The sequence below is a fragment of the Pseudopipra pipra genome, chromosome 1 (assembly GCF_036250125.1).
Source record: "Pseudopipra pipra isolate bDixPip1 chromosome 1, bDixPip1.hap1, whole genome shotgun sequence".
NCBI classification, from domain to species: domain Eukaryota; kingdom Metazoa; phylum Chordata; class Aves; order Passeriformes; family Pipridae; genus Pseudopipra; species Pseudopipra pipra.
Genome location: NC_087549.1, coordinates 108,892,564 through 108,919,630, shown reverse-complemented (window position 1 = coordinate 108,919,630; position 27,067 = coordinate 108,892,564). Strand labels below are relative to the sequence as shown.

Sequence of the window (27,067 nt, the reverse complement as noted above, 5' to 3'; positions counted from 1 at the left end):
CTGCTGTGTGACTTGGCAATAGAATATTTTTGGTCTTTCAATACATGTCTTGACCCCAGAAAATGAAATCTACATCACTGAAAATAATCGTACCTGTATGGCAGTAACTGTTGGCTTAGAAGTCGATTGTCATATGAAGTAGGATGTAGTTTGTAAAGGTTTTTTGCTGGATATTGTTGTGGAGCAAGCATTAATGTGGTCTGTGCTATACTTCATCTGTGGAGGAACGCAAGAGTCTGCTTTGTCTGAAATTTATTGGTGTGGCACCTTGCATGAACAATGAATTTTTACTTTCACTAAATGATTGTTTTGAAACTCTCTTTTTTTTTTGCTGGTAAATCCAATAAGATGTAGTGAACTCCATTCTCTTTGCTGAATTCTCTTCAAGGTTTATAAACTGTGGGTTTTTGACTGAGTTTTACAAAATCTGCATTTCATCATGATGCTCCTTTGTTTCGAAATGGTTATGTCTCTTTCAGTACAGAAAAATAGAAGAAATTATGGAAAACTTGTAATTCAAAGACAAAGTATTCAAGCAAGCAATTCATGTGTTCTGTGACCTTTGCACTTTGGCTTGAGAAGCCCATTTTATTTCCAAATGTTCTGGCACGTGTTCTCAAGGTTTTACTAATAATAGAGAAATTCTATAATGTGTCTCAAAATAGAAAAGTAATTTTAATGAGAGATGTCATGAAATTAGTGTTACAGTTAAGTTTGAGCTTCTAATTAGCCTACCATCCATTTTCTTTGGTTGCTATGTTTAGAATTTGCTTCCAGTGTGTAATTTTAGTTTAATCATTCTTAGTTTTACTTTTACTCCCAGACACTGTGTTAGTAACCACGATGTTTTCTAATCACTTAAAATTATATGCTAGCTCAACCTGAATGGGAACTTCTGGAAATTTCTTCAGGTGGTTCAGTATAAATTAGAAGTGCCAAAATTTCAAGTGGGATTGGCAATGACTTGGAATTTAGCTTAGAACTTCACTGTCTTGACTGGCTTGCTGATTTTTTTAAATATTGATACTTTTATTGTTCAAGGTGTTGGAATAGAGTTTGCTGAAGTGGCTTTGTATTCATCTATACAGATGGAAAAATATCAGTATTATGTGTTAGTTGGATTTGTTTTTATTACCCTTTGAAAGATCTGCTTGTCAACATGTTTTTATTTTTCATTATTACAGTAAAATATAAATATGAAATTAAACCCATCTAGGACATGTTTTACTACGTACTTTCTGGATAGCAATAATTTGTGGATTTATTCTAGATTTCTAAAACTACACTCATCACCTGCTATCTTAACATGCTGGAAATGCTTTTTGCCCCCACTAGGTGAGTATGACTGATGACAATGAGAGTAGTGGTCTTTAGTAGGATGAAATCCTGCCTTTACTGAATCAAGGCAGTGTTCCCACTGGAGTTAGCAAATCTTTGATTTAACCCATAGAGCTTCACTGTACTTAAATGTTTGCAGAATTATGATATAAAGGGTTTGTCTTGATTTCTTGACCGTCTATAGATCCCATTGCACTGAAATGCAATTAAAAATTTGGAGGTTGAGGCTCCTGTTTTTTTAAATTGTTTGTTTAGGATCACAGCTTATGTTAATATACAAAGTGTGCAACTTCAACTGTTCAAAATTTGTTCCTTTATTGTAAAATTTTTTTGGTTGTCATTACACAATGCCATATATTTGGTGATTTAAAACAAACTCTCCACCTCTCTGTCTCCATTTAGCTCATGTTTGGCTATATTTTATATACATTGCTGCCAATTCAACCACAGCTTCACAGTGAAACTCTGTCTTCAATATTCATTGACTATCACAAATTCTGTGACATATCTGTGTGTTATTTAGCACATCCCTTTGCTTAAATAGAACTTTTGTTTTGAAGGGGTAAGTAGAGGATTCATTGTAACTCACTGGATTCTGGGGGTTTATGTAATTTGTAACAGATGTTACTTCACTCGGATAAGCTACTAATTTTGTAACTGCACTTTTAAATTTGGATTTTATAACATAGAACTTGGTTCTAAATGTATTTGCAAAGTATCATATGTATTTTGGAACATGTTTGTAGCCTTCCTTCAAGAATTTTTTTCCTCATCTTGGTATTTCATAGTTGTAGCAAATAACAAGCAGTTACTCACATGCAAAACTGGTTGCAATATTTACTTGTGGATAGGCTATTGAGAGGAAGTCAAGTGTCAAGTATTTAAATAATCATCTATGTATGGTTACTGTTGACCATATTAATTTATCTGGTGTCTCAAAAATGCTAAACCCTTAAAAAAACCAAAATAAAACAAAAACCACAAAAAGCCAAACACACATAAAAAAAGAGACAAATAGAGAAAAGTATATTAATCAAGTTAAAATAGTCTTAACTATAATCCTTACTGCAGATGGGACACCAGAGACAAAAGGAATTCCTCATTTCTGTTCCCATGGGCTTACACAAAGAAGCTCACATAATGATGGACGGCAGTATAAGACACTAAAATGTGTTTAAATAAGCAGTAAACTTGCTATAGAGCTGAAATGATAGTTACTTTATCCCGAAAGATTTTCTTATTGACATCATTGTCACTAGTTCTTAAAATGAAAGAATTAAAATAAATGATACAGTGTGACTCTCTGTGGTAATAATCCACTATCACTTTGGTTTTGTGGAGGTAGGACACAGCTTTGATATGTGAGAAGTTTCAAAAGAGAATTCTGAATTTAAATGATACATGCATTTGGCTCTTGCAGAGTGTTTGAATAGACTGTCATCATAATGTGCAACCTGTGGTATGCTAGTAGACAATACTGCTTTGTGGCAAAATCCAATTTAGAAAGGTGAAGTAGAGCTGTTAGCAATAATTCTGCCATGGAAGTAGCAGAAGAAAACGAAACTACACAACTTCCCTTGAGTATTTTCTTGATCTAACTGTTAATGTTTCCAGAGGCGCAGATTGCTACAGTAATTACTCGTGATAATTTCACGTTCATCTAGTGAGGCAATAGAATTTCAGAAGGTAGCTGTGTGCATCCAGATAAAGCATGGGTCATCATGCTGCAGTGTCTTTTGTCTCTGCGGTCTTCTCTGATCATGTTCATGTTGAGCTTCACTTGAAAGCCGAGTATTTGGTGTCTAGTGAATTGATGCTTTGTTTTCATCATGGTGGTCCTACGCCGCAATTTTAAAAACTGTGGTCGTGATTAGCACTAGCTGTGGCACTCTCCTAAGGGTCAGATAACTGTGGCCTGAGGTACTTAATTCCAGCGTACCCATTGCAGCACTGTGGGAACGCCACAGCATTTGGAAGTGCTCCCTTGCGGGAGTGACATGGTTATTCTTCCTGGTGACAGAGTGTTTGATAAAGATCGCTCTCTGACATGGATATCTTTGCCCGCATTCCATAAAGCTTTAGTCACCTGTCAAAAGCTCTGTGCACAATGGTTGTTGAGTGAGATGGTCTGCACCGGGAATCAGGCTGCTAATCACTGTTTCTTTATGTTGGAAACTACTTGGAGACTTTCCTGTTTAAAAAACCAAAGTTTACTCCTAGAATAAGTGATATTAAGAATTTTATTAATTAAATTGATATTGTCACTTATGTTGTCTTACCTGTTTTAAAGGTTTGCTTTGCTGGTGTCTTAGTTTTTCTATGGCTGCATGCCATAAGTACAAGGTAAACAAAGGGGCTTGTCAGGAAAAACATATTTGACTTTAAATGCCTATGCATTCTGTGTGAATTAAGATATGTGGTGGAGACTTCTTAAAAAGCACGAAAAAATTCTGCCTGATCTTGTTTTAGATTTGGCAACTGAGTTGTATTTTCTTCTCTAAAATGGGGGAAAGGGTGAGAACAGTGGTCAGTGTCCTGTGGCAATAACAATGAACAAGCAGTAATTAGCATCTCTCTCAGTTCTCTGTTTTTTCTGTTTTATTCATTAGCATTTTGCTTTATGAAGATCTAATTCTGCTTAGAAATAGTTGTAAGGGGTCGGATCAATTTACTGTCTTGCAATAAATTATTCCATCAGAACGATTGCCAGAAGATACCTGTGAGCTTGTTAACAATTCACCATCCCTGTATCCACTTCATAATAATTAAATTTTTTATCTTGTTTTTCATATTTTAACGATTTTTTCATAGAAGACTTGCTCCTAAGTGCTATGGATGAAGTAGAAAGGGATTCTGTATTCTTTAAATGCCAAACTTCTGCTCTCTTCAAACTTGATTTCTGCTAAAAATAGTTACTAGGAGCTGAAATCACTACCAACTCAAAAGAAAGCTCCTTGGAACTTCTTGCTCATTTCTTGCTCTTTACTTTCTCAAAGTTTTCTTCAACTTCCTATCCAGCTAATAAGAAGGCATTTTGTATTTTTGGAATTGTATTTGTCTTTTTTTTGTATTATTAGAATAAGCCTGGGAGAGTGATGGTCATTATTGCCCCAAGGAACTAGTCTGCATGTACAAGAGTGGGTTATGTTGCAAGACTTTTTCAAGAGGGATTAGCAATTTTGAAGTTATTGTTGGATGCTAAACAATGCCCTAAAATATTTTATATAAGCAATAATAATGGAGAAATCTTGATTGTTTTTAAAACTTGCATCACCATTAGTTTACAGTTTTTAATTGCTTGACATCTTATAAGGTCTACTTAGCAATGAAATAAGCATGGAGAGACTTCTTTCTGCTTGAACGCTTTGCACTAAAAATGAGAAATGCTCTTGGAAATTATCCTTATAATAGTGTTGAGGTGGAAAGTTTTCAAGATTATAAAAAAATTTCAGGATTTCAGCTCTACTTTAGTAACTGTGAATATGAAATTTAGTAAAAATCTTAAACAAGACCTTCGTTTGGAGAACAGTTCTCTATTTTTTTTTTCTTTTTACAATATGTTTTCATTAATAACTGACTTTTCCTTTGCTGTAGGTGTGTGTGTTGGAACAGAGCATGAGTTTGTTCAGAAAAAATTTAACAAAAAATAATATAAATTAACAGCAAGTTTTGATCAGTTATAAAAATATGTATTCAACACTGTACTTCCAATACATTTCAGTATCTCCTAAATCTTCCTGCATTAAACACTTTCCTTTCTTTCATTGCTTTTAGAAAGTTTGAAAAACTTATTTTTATTTTTCTTTGTTTAAAAGCTTTGTGATATTACAAGAAGGAGGCAGAAAAATGCCAAATAGGCAATGATAGGTCTTATAAAATATAGATGGAGTGTTTACTTGGTTGTTTCCAGTTGGTCTAAAATTTTTGTTGGTAAGCTACACTTGAGATTGCCAGTTGCAATTGTATCCTCCCTGCCATCCTGTTTAAAAGTGAGACGGGGGAGGTATTTTTTTTTTTTTAAATTATACCTGCTTAGAAAGATGATAAAATAGATCTTAAACTACTGTGGAATTGAAAGTAATATTGGGAAAAACCATGACTGAATCTGAAAGGATTAGGATCTCAGACTGTGAAGGGTATGGATTCTTATGTTCCTCAACTATTGTAAAATATAATTAGAGATATTGTTCAGATGAAAATAAAATAATAAGAAGTATGAATGTCATGTTTTTAGAACTTACTCATCCTTAAATTCTGCAAGTATTTGAATGAAGAGCCCCAAAACACTTCTAAAATTTATAGCTGATATCCTGAGAGATTTTCAAAGTCATTTTACTCAGTAAGGAAAGATGTATTTCCCCCCCCCCATCAAGTATTTACTGTGTAGCTGTGTATTGTCAAGGTATGTTTGGTCCTTCCAGCTGCTTTCAGTATAGCTTTGGCTTCCAGGTCTCAGCATATTTCAAATGGTGCTGTTTTGTCAGTCTTTTTTCTGTCCCTGATAATAGGCTTTTTAAAAATTACCATGATTGTGCATGCCTGCATTATAGTGTGGGAATTCATATTGTATTGTCCTGGATATTTCAGATCTCAGAAAGCTATATCAGGTCACTTCTTCATCTGTTAACAGAATAATTTGTACTTAGAAATGTTTTTTTCCCCCTCTTTGCTTTTTCTGCAAGTGTAAAGTAGAACTTGTACATATGCAGTTATCTAAAGATTTAGTTGCTATATATTTTAGTGACCTGCAATGCTCCCCAAGACTGCACCTCACCTTTAAAAACTTAGGTCTCTCATTGGTATAATGTATACCTTGCATTATTGTGCATGAGAACAGTAGAATTTTGTGCCAAAGACAAACTTTGTTAATAGTTGTACTTTTTAGTTTTTTTTACAAAACTGCTTTCAAAATATGTTTTAGACTTGTACATTAGGTACTTTTTGGGACTACTGGGATATCTGTTTTGCATCTATAGCCTATGAAAAGCTGAGAATCTCCTTTGTTCATGGTTATAAAATGGAAAGAAAGAATATTCTAATATGAAGGATCCTTAAGGTAAAAGGCCATGCAAGTTACTTGTCTTTATGCAATTTATGCTTCTGAAGTATGTACTAGAGTGTCAATTGAAATATAGCACAGCGTGAGAGACCATCTAGGAATTTATGAATGACTCAGTCTAGAAAGTGGCTTTTGCATTGTGGTTAAGTGGGATTCAGGTAGTTGTCACACAAGTGCAACTGTATTTGCCAGTGTCTTCAGCGTAATTGATGTTTTCTGAGCATTATCCATAATAGGCTACATGTAGCTTGCCTTTAGTCCAAATTCTAGGAATTCTGAATTGTGCTATCCCATCCAGTAATGACATAGGAAGCATAAAAATGAATGAGCACACCTCATCAGCATGGTAAATTCTTTGGTCTTCTCAAAATTTTCAATTGTATATTGGACAGGAAAAATGATTAGATATTTGAAGGCCCCTATTACACTGAGGAAGATTTTACTGTTGCTCGTCTCCTCAGAAAGATGAAGCTGTACAGTGCAGGCAATTACTGGCTAAAGGGGTCAGGTGCAGCTGATGTAGGGTACTATGTAGTGTTGTGTTTGTCATGTGGCTTTGTGACCCATAACTGTTGAAAAGTGACTGCAGTATGGAACTTAACCTTGTGTAGAACATAAGGTGTGGAAAACATCAAGGGTTTGGTCAGACAAATTGAATGCCAACACAAATACATCAGGTGATGTGTCAGTGATATCGTTACTCTTCGCTAACCAAAGGAATGTCATGTTGGTTTTCACTACTTGGGATTAATTTCTCAGTTCTCCTTTGCATGGTTAGCTGGACTTTTTTGTTTGTTTGTTTTGTTACTTGGCTCTGATTTATGTAGTGTTTGGACTCATGAGTATCCTGTGGGTTCTCCGTTTTATTTGGAAACATTACATTTTAAAATATAAAACAAAAGCTATCAACACATTTTGTTTGAAATGTCTCATATTTATAGTTCCCTAAAATTCTGTTTTCTTTATCTTCCCAGTCACATGGGAGCTTGGAGGGAACACACACACATCTCTAATGCCAGCGTTGCAGATTAAAAATAGTTTTCCTCCACCAAATGCTAACAGCTGGTTGGCTTTCTTTCCCCGCTGAAGATGCATCGTATAGTATTTTCATTTTCCTGCTGTTTCCAAATGTTAATGGATCAGACTCTGCAAGTTTTACTTTGTAAATTCTATTGCAATACTAATTACATTTTAACAGTATTTCTATGAGGCTTTTTACAACTCCAGTCAAGCACCTATTTTTCCATCCTGCAGATAAATAAACAGAAAGTGGTTGAGGGAGATGCTTTGTGTTGATTTAAATGACGATCAGTGCTTCTGTAAGCCAAGTATTATTTGGGCAACATGAAGATGTAGTGGCACTCATGAACAGGTCTCTGAAGTTGTACTTCCCCAGGATAAACCCCTAACCTTTGTTCCTTTCCTTTACTTGAAGTAATTCAGTGCAAATACTGTGGAAAATCTCTTGTCATATTGACATTAGGCAGCAATTGCCTATTGAAATCACTGTCAGCTTCGCTTTTCACTCTGATGGAAAATGTCTAAACATTGCATTTCAAGAAATAAGACATTTATAGCAATATTTTTCAAAATAGCCATTTTTGTAATGCTGTGAGTGAACATATTATATACAATGACAAGTTATTACTGAACTGAGTAGAATATCTTATAATAGCTCTTCTGCCTTTCCCCATCTTGAAGTACACAGCAAAACTGTCTTACCATATTAGAAGAAGTGAATCTGTTATTTTATTTGAAAATTCTTTCATAATGTCTGGCACTTAGAGAGGTATTACCTTCATATACATGATCCATAGTGTTTACATTTTGGCATAAAAGCTGAAGCAACTAGTGCAAGACATGGAGAGACATGAGAGTTAATAAAATAACAGATGGCAGTTATGTTCCTGTGGAAATAATTATATACTGCATTTTTAATTGCATAGAATCAATGTGTTGGTTTTGATTAATACAGTAGGCTTGCTGGTCATATGGAGATTGGTGTCTTGTATGGTATAAACCTGAAAGTTAGTTTGTTGTCATGTATTATGTGATATGATGGGGATCAATTTCAGGAATGCCTTAAAAATATGCTCTATACAAAATCCTTTCTACACTGATTGTACTAGATAGATTAATCCTGTTGCCATATGGAAATTGCATTGGGTATGCAAAAGAAAAATCTAGATAAGTGATAACTCATTCAATACTCTGTGGTTTGTGTTTATGGAAAACAGAATTCCTCAGGATCTTCTAAAGGAAAACAAGAGTGTGCCAAAGTTAATTTCTGTGTTAAGTGTTCACGGATGGTAAAATTATATTTAACAGATGTTTGTAATTTTTGCAGGTAATAGCTCTAGCAGATGCAGCAGAAGAAAATCAAGCCAACGTGTTCCAGGCATTCACAAAGTTGAAAAGTGCCACCCATCTGGTGATTATGCTGATTAGTTTGTGGCAGAAGCTCAGCACTGATCAAGTTGCAATTCTGGAAGCTACGTTTTTGCCATTAGCAGAAGATACACAAGAGCTGGTAAGAATCTGTAAGAGCTGCTTGAAAAATGCTCATTCATAGAGCTTTAAGCCCTTAAATTTACATATTTTCCCCTGTACTTTACTGAAGACTGTCCTTTGAAGTGATTTAAGTAGCCTTGTTAAGTTCAATGTTTGATGTAAACTACACTGATTTCACAGGAAAGTAGAAAAGTAGGAGTGGGTTACAGAATGTTTCATTAGAAGATATGGGTGATACCAGTTAAATTCTGATTAACTTTTCCATAACAAGAGAATTAGGAGTGTCTCACACAAATTTAGCTGATTTTACCTTCAGTCCAATTGTTAGCACAAACAGAATACTGCTATTTTTTAAAGACTTTAATATAAATGCTATATAATAGACATGCACACATTCCAATAGAAATATAAAATACAGACATGTACACCCAGTGAATACAGTGTATTTAATCTATTAAGCATTTGCCATACTTTGTCCTCAGTGTTTTTAGAATGATTTATATAATGGATGAAAGCTATCCAAAGAAAATACTGTGTATAGATAATGTCCTCGTATTTGCCAAACCATTTTCTACATAGTCCACATTGTGTAGATATCTTGCAAATTCTGCTCTGTTTTAATGTGTGACCATGTGAGATTGTGTGCAGAATTTGGAGAATGGTTTGTGAAGAAAAATAAGGCTGTATTCTATCCATGCCTAATGTCCCCAGCTAAACACTGCTGTTCTCAACTTAATTAAGAGTTGATCCCCAGTTGGTTTCAAGTCGAGCTCTCTTACTGAATTCTACAATAAAGTACTTAACTATCGTTTGCCACAGTTAGAAGAGAAATAAATTCTGACATTAATACATCTCAACACTTTATTTTAGGCATCTGAACTATGTAGTGTACTGCATAACCTTTCACAAATGACTTCTAGGGAATAAAAAAAATAAGAATTATTTTAAGTGCATACCAGTTTTAAATGTCATGCTTTGCACAGGGTTTTGCAGTGTACAGTGAATCCAGATTTTTGTACATACCTGGAATACTTAGAATGATTTGTGGTCTTTTAGACAGCTTGAGCTGGGTTTCAAGTGAATCTAGGATCATCTGCCATTTCCACTTGGGGGGCAAAAAGCATTTTGGCATTTTACATGGTACTGACTCATAGTAGGCAAAACCCCACAGTTCTACTGAGGTTTGTTTTGGATTTAGTCATCATTTAAACTTGAAAAATCAAGCTTTGCAGCTGAGGAGTATGCATTCCCATGAATGGAATCGAAAGGAAGGTCCTATGAATCTCATAACAGCCCAAACAGCCATTTTTTGTGTGACTCCTTTTTGTTTTGCCATCAGGAACTGCATTGCTTTGATACGTTTTGATACAACATGGTAAAATTTGTTGCATATCCTATAATACAGGATATCGCTTCAGCATGTATCTTGGTGTGGTTTTAATATAGTAGTTAACAATATTCCATGTTAAAGCTGTAAGACTTCACATAAATATTGTAAGGATGTATATCCTACAGAGCAGTCAGGATGAAAAATGTAAACCAACAATAACTGGAGGTGGAAATGGAAATGAAACCTTTACAAAATACTGAATTATGTGCCATATTGAAGTTGTTATGGTACCACAGAAATCTGAATGTAATTTAAGGAGCTTAGGCAGGGAATGAGGAAATCTTCTGACATACCAATGCTATTTACAGACAGAAGCTCCTAGCGTGTGTTCAGGGTTTTCTTGCAAGCAGTCAAGTGGAACACTGGTGAAAGAAAGTGAAGAATCTCTGAAGAATTTTTATTTACTCTTCAAACAATTCTACACAATGGTTTGTTGTATTTTTATTTGGATGGAGTGTGTCAGAAGACAGTTTGGATGCAGTCTACATCTCCAGAACATTTTCTGCCTTGTGAGCATTAAACTATGGAAGTGTTTTTTTAATAAAAGGGAAATGTTTGGAATATACTGTTACCATAAAAAGAAATGCTTCTTTGACCATAACATCAACATTATTCTCATACATGCCATTTCATTTAGAACAGATTGTATCTTGTTTTCTAGACCTGGCAGTCAATTCAGTTAGGTATTTAGCAAATATAAAAGTGGCATTTTGTGTTCCCATTGCTGCAAAACTTTTGTCTAAGAACATGTAAAATTTGGGTTTTCTTGTCTACAAAGATACAGCAGAAGTAATACTGCAAACTTGCATGTTTTTTGGAAATAAGAGATATTTGGCATCATATTTCATTTCTGGCAGTAAACTTCTAACTAGCACCTAAATAGCATTGCTTTGACTAAACTGACTAAAAGGGCTGCTCCTGTTCAGTACTGGAAATACAAGGACCTTCTCCTTTTTTAGTGATCCTTTCATGAATTCTGCACAGTTGGAAAAGTATCACACCAGCAATTGAATGAGATCTCTCAGGTCTTGGTGGGATAAATGAGCTAATTCTTCTGCTAATGAAATGATTAAGAAAGTGATGACAAACCTGAATAAAAATTAATCGCATTTGCATGGAAGTTAGGTGCAGTTTTGTCCAATTCGAAGTATAAAAGCATATATTGTCACTATTTCAGAGCATAGTATTACAGCCACATGCAAACTATACTTTCAAGTATATACGGGTTTTGAGTCCTGTGTTTTTCTATGTGTTGAAATATATGGTAGAAAAATATTTTAGGGTGCTTTTGGAGACAAAAGAATCCATGATCATCATAACAGTGTTAATAATGTACCAGAGATTTTATCACACAGTGCACTTTTTTTCAGGAGAGTTGGTCACTGTTCTGTAAGACTAACATATTTGTTTTTAGCTTATAACAGGGAACAACAGCAATTTGAGGTAGTATAAAGTCTGAAATAATAAAAAAAAATCATGAAAATGTTAAGGAGTGTTTTCCAGTGATTATACTTTAACAAGCTGAATTTTCTGGATGGAAAAAGATATTTGAAAAATGCTGAGTTTGTGTTGTTTACAATAGGGAATCCATTTGGGAAAGGAGGGAATTTGTCCAGGCTAATTTAAAGGGTTCAAAGGGTTCATGCCGAAGGGGGTAGTTTTGATGTAATGGCTGCATGGTGTCTGGATTGACTGATGGCTCATATGTCTGATCATTAAGCTACAAATGCTTTTTTTGTTTAGGACATTACAAAGGGAAAAAATGTCGATACTAATATTCTAACTTCGAGACTGATGGAGGGCCCTCGGTGGTATAACCATCAACAGCAAAGAAGAAATATTTTCACAGTTCTCATGATGTTACCAAATAATGACATACAGGTGCTTCATTGCTCAGAATCATCCCTTTCTTGTCATAGTCCCATTTGTGACACTATAGTTAATAGTAATAGCTCTAGTAATGGCATCGCAGAAGTACGTTTCCATCTCTCTTTATTTATGTTTGGAATTGTACAAACCAAGTAAATGTCTATATTAGATCTTAATTTTTTATTGAAGTTGTAATTTGGAAGAAAAATATGCCTGAGGATGAAATGAGTATTTTAAATGACTCTATGATTTAGTGTAATTAACTTATGCTAGGGACTATAAATTTACCACTTCATAGTGCTGATTAGATAAAGTTGAAACAGTGAAAAGAAATGGTGTCAGAAGAAAATCGTTAAGTGCCTAGTAAAAGTCATAGGAGTTACTATCAAAAGTGTCTGTGCTTTTTGTAAGAAGATGATCTGAATGTAAATAATGAGAAAAAGAAAAGATTGTTTGGGAAAGACTAGATAACCTGCTACGTTTTATGCATGATAGCAGATGGGTTTTACTTACAGTTCTTGAGTAATGTAGAAAGTACTCTTTCGTGGAAAGAATCCTTTACCAAGTTTTTCTCAAAATGAAAGGTAGGGTTATTTCTGTAATTCCAGCAGGCTTAATTCTGTCGCAACTGATAGTAGCCAAATTTGTCTTTAAATTTCCTGTCGATGTTTAGTACTTTCAAAGCTTTGAACTAATAATTATGTCTTTGGCAAGAGTAATTTTTGTGAACCCTAATTCTTAGAATTTGTTGGAAATGGTCATTTTCACTAATTCTTGTGATTAATCCAACCTAGGTCTTAATCACGGTAAAATATATCTGGAATTAGTTTTTTGTGCCTTATATTTTCTATACTCTGCTTGTTATTGTAACCACTTTTGAAATGTAAAGCTCCAACTGTCTACTAGACTGAAATATTTTAAAATAGGCTGAAATATTTCATATTTTCTTCTTTGCCATAGGCTGGTACAAATTATCTTTTGGTATTTTGTAAATACTTTAAAATTTTCTTAAACAAAACAAAAAACCCTACCCCAAGCCCAACAAACAAACAAAAAACCCCAAAGCCAGTACAAGGCAGTGAGCAGTGATGACTGGTAACTTGGAACCAGTTTTCCATATAGCTTTATTCTTTATTTCTGCAAACAAATACATTATATTTATCCCCTCTCTTCTTCTTTCTAGGAAAAAAGTGAATAATATATCTGAGAATAAGTAGTTTTAGAGGGAGAAGCACATGAAATTTGTTGCCTTTTTTCCAGCAGGGAAAATTACTTTACATTAAATGACATTGACTATCTTTTTTAGAAGTCAAAATATAAATAACTCTTCCTCCTCTTTGAATCAAGGCCATACAACAGAATCAATCAGAAAGATGCTTCACTGTACCAGAAGCGTCTAAGTCTAAAAGAAGTGGGGAGAAAAAAACTAGTGAATTTTAAGTCTTTAGTCACCAAAGGAAAGGAAAGGAAGCTTTAAGCTTGCCCAGTAAACCCCTTAATTTTTCAGTAGAATAGGTCAGTCAGCCTGAAGTTTAGTTTTGGTTCAGGGCACCCAAAGTTCCCAGTCAAGTGATGGGAAGAAGGTGAGGGAATGAGATTCCCACTCCTCCCTGGGCAGGGAGGAGTATGAAGGAGAAAGGTTTAAATGGAGTAATGATGCCTTTGCTCAAGCATGTATGTGTGACCCAGCTGGAGAATAAGAGAAGAGCATGGTTCAAGTACCAGCCTTCTTTGATAGTATGTTTTGATAAGGAAGTTATCAGTGCTCTGCTGCTAGCTGGCTTTCAAGAGGATCAGACTACACCATGATCTGGAATGTGGAATCATAGAATCACTGAGGTTGGAAAAGACCTTCAAGATCGTGGAGTCCAACCTTTGACCAAACACCACCTTGTCAGCTAGACCATGGCACAAAGTGACATGTCCAGTCATTTCTTGAAGACCTCCAGGGATGGTGACTCCACCACCTCCCTGGGAAGCCTATTCCAATGCCTGACCACCCATTCAATGAAGAAATTCTTACTGATTTCCAACCTGAGCCCCCCAGTGCAGCTTGAGGCTGTGACCTCTTGTCATGTCACTAGTTAACTGGAAGAAGAGACTGACCCTCACCTCACTACAACCTCCTTTCAGGTAGCTCTAGAAAGCAATAAGGTCTCCTCTGCACCTTTCCTTCTCCAGGCTAAACAGCCCCAGCTCCTTCAGTTGCTCCTCATGTGAGTAGGTGGACAGAAAGGCACCTGGTTGTAAACCCACAAAGTTACTGCAAAGTGATTTGTAAATATTTCTAGTTTACTTTTATTTGTAATCCCTGAAAAGCAGGGTTTCACACTGATTGATTACTTGACAATGTTAGAATGTCTTCAAAAAAAGAGAAATTTTCTTGGTAAGTAACTTTGGTTAAAGAGGGAATTTGAAGAGCAAGGTGGCGATCTCACCACTACTTTAAGCACGATCACAATTCCTTTAAATGTCTGTTAATAATTTTCTTCCTGCAGTTAAATTTATTTACTAAGAAGGCAGTGGGTTATGGCAAAAATAGCAAGTTGAAGACAAATTGCACCACTGTCTAGTGATCTTCATTTGTAACTGAATTCATGTGATTCCTCACAGTGACTTCTCTGTGTAGAATAGAAAAGTGCCGATGTTTTGTTGGTCTGAGAAAGAAAGGCTTAGTGTGGTCTGTTTGAAACTTTTATGTATTAATGAAAATCTATAATATATCTTTATCAGATGCTTCCCACTTCAAAGGACTACAAGAAGAAGCTATGCCCTATTGTATTTTCAATTTTTTTTTTTCATTTAATGGTTTTTTGGTGGTTGACAAGAAGGAGATGTAAGATTTTAATTTTTTTAAAAGGCTTGCATCTGGTGATTGGTAATAATACTGGTTTTGAAAAAAGAAAGCTTTCTATATTTCTTCTACAAAATTATGCAGAAATAGGTTTGATGTGCATTATGAATTGTTAGGGTTCAAATGACAGAAAAAATTGTTGTATTCTTGTCTTGTTTAATTGTATTCCCTGGAACTTTTATCAAGCTCAGAATAAGCATTCAGCCTTGGTATAAACCTTATGCTAATGAAGAATCTGACATATCTGTTGGTTAGATGTATTTTAATTAAAAAGTTTTAAGAATTAATTTTGTTTTTAACTTGGTCCAGCACCTTATTTTTTTCTGCCAGTATTGGAGATACTGAAGTTAATCTTCAGTGGACTGTCTTTGTTGTGAGCAGAAGCCTGCTCAAGGATCTTATTTCTTGGTGTAAATTAGTCAAGGCAGAACTGTGTTCTGCTTTGATTAATTTGCTTCCAGTGTATATTACCTCCTTTTAAACTAATTTGGATACCCTACAAAGTACTGAGGTTGTCCCAAGAGACTTATCCTTTGTTTGATAAATTAAATAAGCTTCTGTTATCAGACATCTTTCTCTATGTAATATTGTGATGGGGACCTCTAAACTTTCTCTTTGTTACAGTAATCTGTCTCCTTCAGGTACAAAGAGCTATTTTAGTGTAGTAGTAATTACTGAGTACGTGCTGCATACCAGGATTTCAGATCAGTTGTCATCTAAACTGCTTAATGACAAGAGCGATGCATTACGGTGATTACAGCAATGTTGTTCACCAAAGGGTCTTAACACTCAATATACATAATCAGTGGCTCTTTCTTTTGCCTTTTTTTTTTCTTCTTTTAAAGGAGTTTATTGTCGGTGGAGAATTCTCTTGATATTGTGTCCTAATTGAAAGATCTACAGACTCTTGCTATGCAGCCTTCCAGTACCTAAAAAAGGCTTACAAGAGAGATAGAGGGATTTTTCACAAGGGCATGTAGTGTTAGGTCAAAGGGGAATGCCCTGAAGCTGAGACGAGGGTAGGCTTAGATTAGATATTAGCAAGAAATTCTTTACTGTAAGAGTGAGGTGGTGAGGCACTGAAACAGATTGTCCAGATAAGTTGTGAACTCCCCATCCACAGGTGTGGGGCCAAGTTGTGTTCGGGGCCAGGTTGGATGGGGCTTTGAGAAACCTGGTCTAGTGAAAGGTGTCCCTGCCTATGGCAGGAGAGTTGGAACTGGGTTACCTTTAAAGTTCCTTCCAACCCAAACCATTCTATGATTCTATGTACTGATCAGTATTGTACTAGTGTTTTAGAAATTTATTGTGATTTATGATTGTGAAATTCTATTGGAATTACTTGTATTCTGAAACAACGTATTTGTTTCAGCACCATTAGTGTATGACCTTTATATACATAATAGGACAGGGTTTATAGAATTAAAAGGTGCATATTTACTGTTGGTTTTATTTCCTGATTGTCTCACATCAGTTCAAAGCTATGATACTTTTATTATAAATACTGTAGTGCTATGTTTGTAACATTGTTTCTAACCGTATATCATGCGATTTTCTGAGAAAATTAATTGCTCCCAATAATTCCGTAAAGCTCTCTATTTATATTGAACATATTACAATGATGTGCAGCTAAATTCGTAATTTCCTTTAGATCTAACAGTCAGAAATGTTTCTGAGGGTGTTTCAAGATCTAATCACCAAACTAATCTTTGTTCTTGGGGGAATGTGGGAGGAACCAGTTGTGGTATAACTGCTTTTCGTTCGGAAATTGTTGGTTGTTCATGGTTCTAAGTTGCAGTCGTAATGTAACATTTTTTGGTTGTTATTAGATAACATATAGCTGTTCCTCTCACATTGTGTTGTTGTATAATTTGTCTACTGGAATTTACAAAGATATCATGTCATCAGATAAATATAGATAGATTGATACAGATATCATACAGAAATTGTCATGTGAATCTTTCATCTTGTTACAAAGTCCCGGAAAAAAACTCACTTGCTTTTTTTATCATGGTTTTCAGAGTAGTAATTTTTTTCAGATTGAAGTTTTTTGTTTTAGTTAATGGCAAGATGCTTTGTCTTAATTCCTAGATTAAGAACGATATACCCCTATTCTCTCATGTTTGCACAGGTGATGAGAGACTCACTTTGCATTAAGACAGACCAAATTAAAGGAGCATGAAGATTGCATCATTTTTTGGCTTTCATCATCCCCTGGCTTTTTCAGTGAAGAGAGAGTTTGATAAAGCCAAAATATGGTTTGGCTACTTTTGGCTACCTCAAAAGTAAAACAGGTCATAAGTCAAGTCTGTACAAACAACGGAGGATAATAATTGTTGCCCAAGCTACTGTCTCAAAAAAAAAAAAAAAAAAATCTGGTGTAAACTTGAAAATTGGCTATTGGAGTAAACATACAAGTCCAGTTTGGCACTATTCTTTTTGTCCTCACCTGAGCATTTTGAGAGCATTCGGTGGTGCATAGATTTAAAATAAGGTGAGAATTTAAACAGGAAACAAACTTTATGTCAAGTTTGGGGTTTTTTAAGAGCTGAAATGTTTGAGTGAGTGTGGCTCCATATTTCACAGGCTTTGGAAACACAAACTCATTTGTCAGTATTTCATAGTATATTATATTGGTAACCTTATAAGAGATATCAGAGTAAAAGATGAAAAGTTCCTCTCCAAGTATATCACTGATCTAAAAGTGCAGTGTGGACTGAGATGCAATGAGAAGTTTCAATACACTTGTTTTAGCATATGTTTTTTCTACTTTGTTACTTCCCAGTGTCAAAAATTATCTTGCTGGATCTAATTGAAGTTACAGAGTTCATGTATGGCAGACCTACTGCTGCATGTCTAGCATTCTTCAGCAAGATGAAAAACTTCTGATGTGTTTGCATGCCTGCAGACAGCTTTGACAATATCTACAAAAACCAAACGGCACCTCAGTTTTCCTAGCTAACTGGTGAAAAGTTCTTGAGGAAAAGAAAGATGAAGTGTTAGATTATTTCAGTGCTAAAAAGCAAAACAACAGACAAGCTGGCAACTAAAGAAGTCAAACCACTCCATTCACGTAGCGCATACAAGGATTTCTTTCATCAGTTCTCAGAAAGGGATCAACAGTCATAAGAACTCAAGTTAATAAGAAAATTAACATGACAAAAATCCCTCAGAAATTCAGGATTCTGGAATAGCTTCTACAGAAACCCATGAAGTATTTGAACTTTCGTTATATCAGATAGGATGCATTTGTATTACAACAAATAAGCATTACTAGAGGAGTAACTCTACAGTTATGTAGTTAGAATTTATCTGTTGAAAAAATGTGCCCTTTTCTCTGCCTCTCACCCGCTCTTAAAAAACCACTGTTGTCCAGAAAAGAAACCCCAAACAACCAGGTGTTAGGACACACTCTATTGCCCCAATTTTGAGATGTGAGACAATTTGAAAGAAGAGTTGGGTGATACAGATCCATTACTTGTCAAGAAGAAAACTATTGATCTAATCTGATTCTAACCTAATTTTGAAAATCTTTCTGTGCAAATGAAGAGCATCCAATGCACAAGGATGCAGCCTACACTGAAATTTAGCTACAGTAGACAGAGATGAAATTTTAATGGAGTAGCTAATAAAACCATCATCTATAGTCACCTTGGTATATAATTTTTTGGTGAAGCATGCACTTTCACGAGAGCAAATTGCTAAACTCAAAAGCATAGAAGAGTTAAGCAGCTGTAGAAATATTATGACTATGATCCCCACCTGGAGTTTTGCTTTCTTACAGGTCATACACTCTCTAATCATGGTACCAGTTGTTTCATTAATACACAAAACCCTACAACTGCTGATAATCATAATTTGTTTCTGTGAGCAGGACTTCCTTATGAATTAGACTTGAAAAGTATATGAAAATCTTGAATGATAGAGGTCATCATCTTGATAGGTGCAGCTTTCAGAACCTTTGTTTAGTAATGCTCAATGTGCTGGTTTTCTGAAAAACCCACTGCTTTAGTACTGCTCTTTTACATTATGATTCTTCCAGAAGATTCTTGGTAAAATATTAGTTTTGGAGCACCATTCCCAAAAGAAAAATACTGCATATTCTATATGATATTTTTAAAAATGCCATTTTGATTACTAAGCCATATGCATTTTCAGCTTTTCTTCCATACTTGAAGACATTAGAAAAGGAGATTTTAGCAAATCTTGATCTAAAGTTAAATGTCCATAGAACAGAATCCACCAAAAACTATATTTATATTTAATGCAGAAGGGTTCGGTGGTTTGTGAATTGAGCTTCAGAGGACAGAAACACCAGAACAACTTTTACATGGCAAGTGTGCTTTTCAGGAAAAATTCTGTTGTATAGATTTTTCTCAGGTGAAGTTGCCATAGGATATCAATATATGCTTACCAATTAGAACTCAAAATAAGAAGCTCTTGTAGAGAGTTGTTTATGGTGCTGGAGTTTCTATTAAATAAATATTTCTACATCAGAGAGATAAAGTTGCTCTCTCTGTTGTGACTGGCAATTACAGCACAGCAGTGCAGAAATGACAAGTGCGTCTGTGACAGACTTTTAAATACACCCACCTTATTCACAAAGGATTTTTTCTAAAGCTGATATCTGCAGTCTATTAATGTCAAAATGTGAGATATTAATATATGAATTGAATGCTCTGAAGTAGCTTAAAAATAGTTGCTAGCATGAATACTTATTGTTAAATAGCTCTGCATGGATCTGTTGTGCTGTACTTGAACCAGTTCAATAAATATTGTAAAGAGATCTCATAGTTTTCTGTGTAAATCTTGATTACTTTCTGTACATTTTTATTTGTTGTTGTTCATAGACTCTTTAAGCTTTTACGCCTTAAATATCTGTTGTGTCAGGTTTCCTGCAAGGCTTGATTACTCAGGACATGACATGTTGTGGTCAGAGTTATCAAGATGTTACCTTGTACTTCTCTGTTACTTCTCTTCTCTGGGTTTTGCATTTCTTTTAGCCGTTGTTTGGCTTTTATCCCTTGTGTTTTTAGTAAATTGTAATTTGTGTGGAGTAGGTAAATTTGCTAAGTCCAAAGATTTAAATGTCTACAATGGCTGTAATGTAGCTCTTGACAACAGGTTGACATCAGAGCACCATCTGACAAATGAGGATGATCTTCTGCCTAAAATTCTTTCCTTGATTTAAAATGAAATGGAATAATCTACTTCTTTGAACTATGTATCATATTAATTTTCTTCATTTTAGTTGTTCTCTCTTACCTTGTCTTTGATGTTCAACTGTATCCTCACTTCGATGTTGTTTTCATCAATCTGCAAATTCCTGTTAGAACTGAATTATTTTAAATGCTAATAGTAATAAAAGTCTGATCAGTCAATATTATAAACATTATGCATCATAATTGATTTAAAGAAAGATAACTAGAGAGAGCAGGATTATTATAAGAATTTTCATTGCTGCTTTTTTATTGTGTGCTGAATACAAATATCCTTCTTAGGCACTTCATAGATTTATGATGTATTTAAGCTTGAGTCATTTGTCTGGATTTTCGTCAGACTTGGATTCCACCAGTCTGTAGAATTTTGCCAGTTTCCTGTTTTTTAGGTATTCCAGTGGTGGGGTTTTGTTATGTGAAGGTGCCTTTTTTTTTTTTTTAATACAAAAGTGAATTATAAAATATTCTAAAATAATCTGTGAATAGTGTTTCTAATGGACTATGTTAAAGAAAACTGGGTTTATATTTCTAATTCTCCAACCAAGAAGAATTTTTTCTTAAAAAACTTCTTCTTAAAAAAGTGCACTATCTCTCGAGACTGTTCAAATTTAATTCATTAAGACCTCATGAATATTTTACTGTATTTTTTTTCTGAGGGTTTTATAGATATCAAGTCTATTTGCTTGGCTTTTTCTTTTCTTTTATTCAGAGTCTTTTCAAGAGGTCTCCTAAATGCTTCATTTTTAGCAGTAATTTTTCAGGGGCACTCGCAAGGAACGTTTGTCATTTCCATTTCTGGCAGCACAGGCGAATGTTGCATGCCTAATTCATGGCTGCTGAGACTGTTATGCCCTCTTGGAGACAAGTAGATCAGTTAGAAATACAGAATATGCTTGAAGAATATGTGTTAGGATGACTGGTAGCAAAGTGAATCCGGGCAAAATTTGCTAATGATCTGTGCTTGTGTTGCAGTCTACAAGTTCAGCAGCCACTGTTTGTATATGTAACAGTATTTTTTTTTAATGACTTTAAAAGCAAAATGTTGAGAGACACGTGGCTGGTGTTTCTTGTGAATTAGCATATGCAGTGCTTTCAGATAGAGAAACCTCTTCTTTAGTGGTTTGGATAAACATAAGTGCCAAGATTGTCAGTCAGTATGGTGAGCTTTCAAGTATTCCAGCATTTTTGAGAGGTGATGGAATCATTATTGTGTCTAAAATCAAGACATAAGATATAGCCAGGCAAATTCCTGAGTTAACAGCTGGTAAGAATTCCCATAATTTAGCTTGCATCAATTTTGCATAGTTTTTGCAGTATGTTACATGTTGCATTTGAATTCTTTTGGAACTGTCTCGATTGTCACTCTATAAGCAGCTAGAAAAATGGCTGTTGCTTTGGGAATATTATTATTGATGATGATAAAGACTTTCAAAGTAAAACATACAGAATGAAATATCTGTCTTCTTATGAATACGGTTTAGGAACAATCTTGTTCAAGCTTGACTGATATGCTACTAGGCTGATCTATTCACACTTAGGACAAATATTATTTGTGAATCTCTAACTAAATTATACTAAGTGTATAAATGTGTTGAGAAGCTACACTGTATGAGTAAACCTATCAAATCTGACAACAGACCCTCTCTCACACTCCTCCCTATATATATATATATATATGTGTACCTATACATCTTAACAACAACGATATTGAAATCCTGCTTTGAGATTCTGCCCCTATCTATGCCTGGTTGACCTTGTCTGTTGACCAGCTAAGCTCTTGAGGAGTGGAATCTTTCAGCCAGGCATTAAACTGCAGTGCTGTGCCTCCTAACAGGGCCTGCCCTCAAACTTCTCTAATAACCGCATTCCTCATGTGTATATTTTGTCACAAAACCAGTGCCCTTTCTACAGCCTGACGATTTGCAGCATGAGATCTCCTGTGCTGGAAGAGCCTCCAGTTTCATTGTCTAGAATTTTAGAATAACAGTAGATGAGTCATTTACCTTGCAGGGAACATAATTTTGGAGGTTCCTTCTTTTTTGACAAATGGTATAACCTAAAAATCTTCCTAAAAATTAGCTACTCTAGATGAAGCCTTATGCCAGAGTGAGATTGAATATATAATTATGTTCACACTCAGATATGCCATGACCCCTGAGGATCTTTAGTGATAGTGTAATGATAGTTTGTATGGACTATAAGTGATGTGGTGTTCAGACTCCTGCAGTGTATCTGATTTGGTTAAAAGAAAGTGCCAATCTCTACCTATTACCTACAAGAGAAAAATAATAATAATGCATATGTGCAAAATATGAAGCCCAGTCTTTCCCAATGAAAAAGTAACATTGATGAATTAAGCTTTTTTTAACTATTTCAATTATAGGAAGACTTTGGACGGTTTAATAATGCCTCTTTCTGTGAGTCTTGACTCACATTTGTTGTCACAGTTACGGCAGTGCTTGCTGGTCATAGAACAATGGATTACTGGTATCACACATTGAAGGTGTTCCTTTCAGACCTCAGATATGCAGAATACTACACAGAAAGCCATTAGTGAATATTACAACTGTGGCTGTAGAATCATTCTTCAGTGTGGGCTATAGACTAGAATGCTTTCATTTTCAAACATCTTTCAGCTTTTTTTAACACATAAGGGGTGAAACATTTTTCTTGTTCTTTCAGTTCTCCCCTTACACCAATAAAAATTGCTGACAAATGCAGCCTTATTTGCAGCTGTTAATTTTTAGTTGTACAAAATCATCTCAACAGTTTTCCATCAAGTTTTTTTTCATTTAGATGTAGCTTTTATGTGCTCTTTCACTAATCACAAAGGCTGCTTTGGATTTGACAGGACTTAGTAGGTCAACAGAGCTTGAATTGGAGAAGATAGTTTTATGGTCTACTGAGAAACCAGTTTTACATGGAAATTAAATACAAGAACAAGGGTTGGAAAATGTTAAGGCTATGGTATAAAGTAAAACATACCTGTGTGAGCCAAGGACAGAATACTAGCCATTTTTAATTTCCTGACTTTCCTTAGCTTGTATTTCAGTACTTTTATTTAAATGCTCCTTTTGCCTGCATTTTTACAACTTAAATGGACAGACATATTGGCCAGCTTCTCGGCTACTGTACGCTGACACCAGTTAATCACATGTTTCTTTGTCTTTTAGTGAAACTTAAGAGTCTTATGTTTATATTGTCCTATTTTTCATGATTTGTAGTATAATTAGGAGTGCCTGGCTTGGCTGTTTTTGATGCTTTGTACATATTGAGTTTCATTGCCCAGTATGTGGGAATGTAGACAGCATTTACCAGCTCATTAACCTCTTTAAATTGGCTGCAGAATGGATGATTTCCTGTCACCATCACAGGTCAGTGCATGCATTGCACTCTAATGGACTCTTTCTAGAATATTTGAAAAACGTTAAGCTACCAAGCATTGATTGATTGATTGGTGTATTTTTCTAATTTACATGTTTTTTGAGGGGGCAAATCCTGATAAGATAGTAGGTTAATGCTGTTGTTATTCTGAAGTTAGGAAAGGCAAATGTTGACTAAGAAAACTTTACTAGGTGATCCTGTTTCTCTGCAAAATATAAGTATTTTATACACATACAGCACATTTTCAGGACACTAAGTGTATGTTTGGATAAGGTTGAAGTGCATGTGACTGTGTGGTCTTACTGATGTACTTGACCACTAGTAAGCATCTAACCTAGATCTGGAATTTAACAAGGTCAAGAAGGGTGGTCTTTGCTTCTCTGTGTTAAAAGTAGTACCCTTCACAAAAGCCATATGTATTTAATTAAAGAAATTAATTAAACTTATTTGCTTGTCAGTGGACTCCAGCAGGGTTGACACCATCATTCTTTCAAATGTTACACTTATCAAGTAGTGGAAATTTGGATAGGTAGATGATTTTGCTGTACAACTGAATGTTTTCAGTTAACTAGAACGCACCATGAGAAAGAGCTTAAAAACTAGAAGACTTTGTCCAAGCTCTGTAAGATTGTCATGAGCAGGCTTTGTGAGTGTCTTCCTGGTTCATTATAGATGCTTTTAATTAATCATATGGTCTCATCACAGACTGTAACTTAAGATTTCAAAATGCATCAAGAGGAGTCAATCTGCATTTCATATTGCAAAAATGAGATAGATGTCATATATTAGATTTTATGCATTAACCTAATAACCTTGTCACTAATAAGGGCTTCTGCTATCCAGGATTCTTGGTAAAGGAACATTTGTTTGTTTCACTGAAAACTACAGTACAAATTACAGCCTTGAAGCTAAGTTTTAAATATGCTTTTCGAGGTGCCTCATGAAAAGAAATTTTCTTGTTTTTACTGAGTGTTATTTGCGGAAGCCTGCACTTTGTTGTTATTTTGTGGAAATACATATACTGAATATGACACTGAATATGGCTTTTCCTCCTGAAAGCTTTTCCGTAGGTAGCTGCTCATTTTAACAGAAGTGATTACTAAGCTGTTTTTTCATAAATGTTGACAGCTCAGCATTATGCTGAAATCAAAGTCCCCATTCGTCACAGCACTGACACACCTCTGCTAATGCTGTGGGTATCATAACTGATAAATGGGTACTGAATGTCTGCAGCTTTGGGTTGCAGTCATGATGTTTTCTACTACTGATGTGTTATCAGAATATTAGATGTGATTCCAAAGAACGTATAATTGGATAAGTTTGGGGTTTTTTTCCTGGCCTTGATATATCTTCATCACAATGTTATATGCTATGTATTATGTTTTTTTTAAGTCTCCATTCTGTTCTTAATTCTAAATGTCACAACCAGGAACATCTAGTTTTCAGTTATTAATACTGAATTTAACTGTTATATCACATACTGTCCTTACCTTATTATTATTGAAATTAGAATTCTCTGTTGATCTAATGTTGGAACAAGATTGTTTTTTCAGCTTTTGCTTGTACAAGTTGAAGTTGAGTGTTCATGACACTCATTAACCCCCAAATTATATTTTATCTATCAATGTAATTTGAAAATCTCGGTCCTTGTTACTTTATTTTAAAGTTGCTACATCATATTACAGTTCACCTAATTTTATTTAATTTCCATTTCTTTAATGCAGGGTTGGGAAGAAACTGTGGATGCTGCAGTTTCTTACTTGTTAAGAACTTGTTTGTCAAAGAGCTCTAAAGAGCAGGCCCTGACTCTCAGCAGCCAGTTGTGCATGCCCAAAGATACCAGCAGACTGAAGAAGAACATCACCCTCTTCTGTGATAGATTGGCCAAAGGTGGTCGCCTTTCATTAAGTACAGACTTGGCCACTCAGCAAGCTGCTGTCATGCCAGGTAAGCCGTGAAGTACATCATCAGAATTCAAAATACTTATTTGCATATTACAACTAAAAATTTTGCCCATTTTATTTTACTGGCAGTTTAGTTTTCATTGATTATGAAAACCAAACACTGTGTCGCTGACCAGTAGAATGACAGTAGAATGAATATGCTCAGTAATGCAGCAAATGAACTCCAGATGGTCATCTTTATCCTCTAAAAGTCTTATCTCTTATTTCTTTGCACTTTTCAATTGGATGTGTACGTGTGTATGTTTCTAATGTGACAGAAAAAGGAGGAGTGAAAAGTTCTGCTTTCTCGATAAAGAAATGATTATGGTTGCATTGGTGGCTTTATGGCATATCTATAGGCCAAATTGTGAAGTACTGATAACACCAGAGAAAAAAAATCTGCAGCATTAGAAAGTACTAGTTGGCTGGGTGGTATCTCATAGAAAGCATGAAATTGAAGATGAAACTAATTTAAGTATGTGTTGAATAGTATTTCTCATATAGGAAAAGAATGTGGACAAGATTTCACAGTGCACAATGATTTAAATGAATGTCATGGAATTACCATTTTTAAAGGAAATTTTGTTCATGTCCTTTTCTATATTCCTACTTTATAGTAATATTGGGACCAAAGGCTCACCTTTTCTGCAGTCTGAAGTTTAGTGTCTTTGCACTATTGCAAGACATTTTCTTCCTGCCTTTTTCCTCTTGTGAGACAGATAGTCTCTTAGTAAACATCAGATACTCCTGCTGGCTTGGAAACAGGTATTTTCTATCCCAGCTTTCTGCTCTAAATTTGGATTGGCTGTTCATTCAGCTTCATACACTCCTAAACCACAAAATATCACTATGCCCTTTGACCTCAATGACTTCCTTCCACTACAGCAGTCTTCACATCTATTGGGAAAAGTATGTATTGTATGTATATTTCATGCTTAAAAATTGGAGTTTACTATTTTGGGTATTGTTTTTGATAAAGTTTGGAGTTGTGTTAGTGCAGTATCTTGATTATCAGTACTTTGTTTTCTTACATTACAAAGAATAATTAAATTCCTGTTTAATATAATATAACATGAATGGCCTGTGCAATGTTTCAGCAGCTTGGAAGTCCCTGTTATTGTTATGTGCAGCCCTCCTTTGTGTGGGCTGCTGTAAATGATCTGGTAAAACGGCTGCAGACTGTGCAATGGTAGAAATTTTATATATATATATATATATATATATATAATTTTTGTTTAGTGTTACACTCTTCCTACAGGAAGAGTGAATATGAATCTGGAAGCAGATTCATAATCATGTGAGGCTAAAAAAGTGTCATATTTTTTTTAGAAATTTTTGTTAGTATTTCTTTGCAAGACTAAAATATGTGTTAAAGGCAGTTCTTTTGTTGACCTTTGATTATATAACCAAGTCTTCATTCTTCTAAGAATTCTGAAAAGGTGTAAATAGCTGCAGTTCATCTTTTTCTACCTATGCTAATAAGGTGAATTGATTTAATAA

The 27,067-nt window shown here is 35.0% G+C and overlaps 1 protein-coding gene across 4 annotated transcripts in view; it reads left to right on the top strand.

Annotated features, from left to right (window-relative positions):
• The window catches only part of BBS9 (Bardet-Biedl syndrome 9), a 280,340-nt gene that overhangs the window by 115,923 nt on the left and 137,350 nt on the right, over positions 1-27,067 (top strand). For 3 of the 4 annotated variants that reach the window (XM_064670331.1, XM_064670327.1, XM_064670315.1), the window contains 2 exons: positions 8,745-8,927; positions 25,349-25,571. In XM_064670331.1, coding sequence (XP_064526401.1) covers positions 8,745-8,927; positions 25,349-25,571 — 406 coding nt within the window. Of the gene's footprint in view, positions 1-8,744; positions 8,928-10,606; positions 10,997-25,348; positions 25,572-27,067 lie in introns of those variants that run through there. The other variant, XM_064670324.1, reaches the window with a different exon arrangement.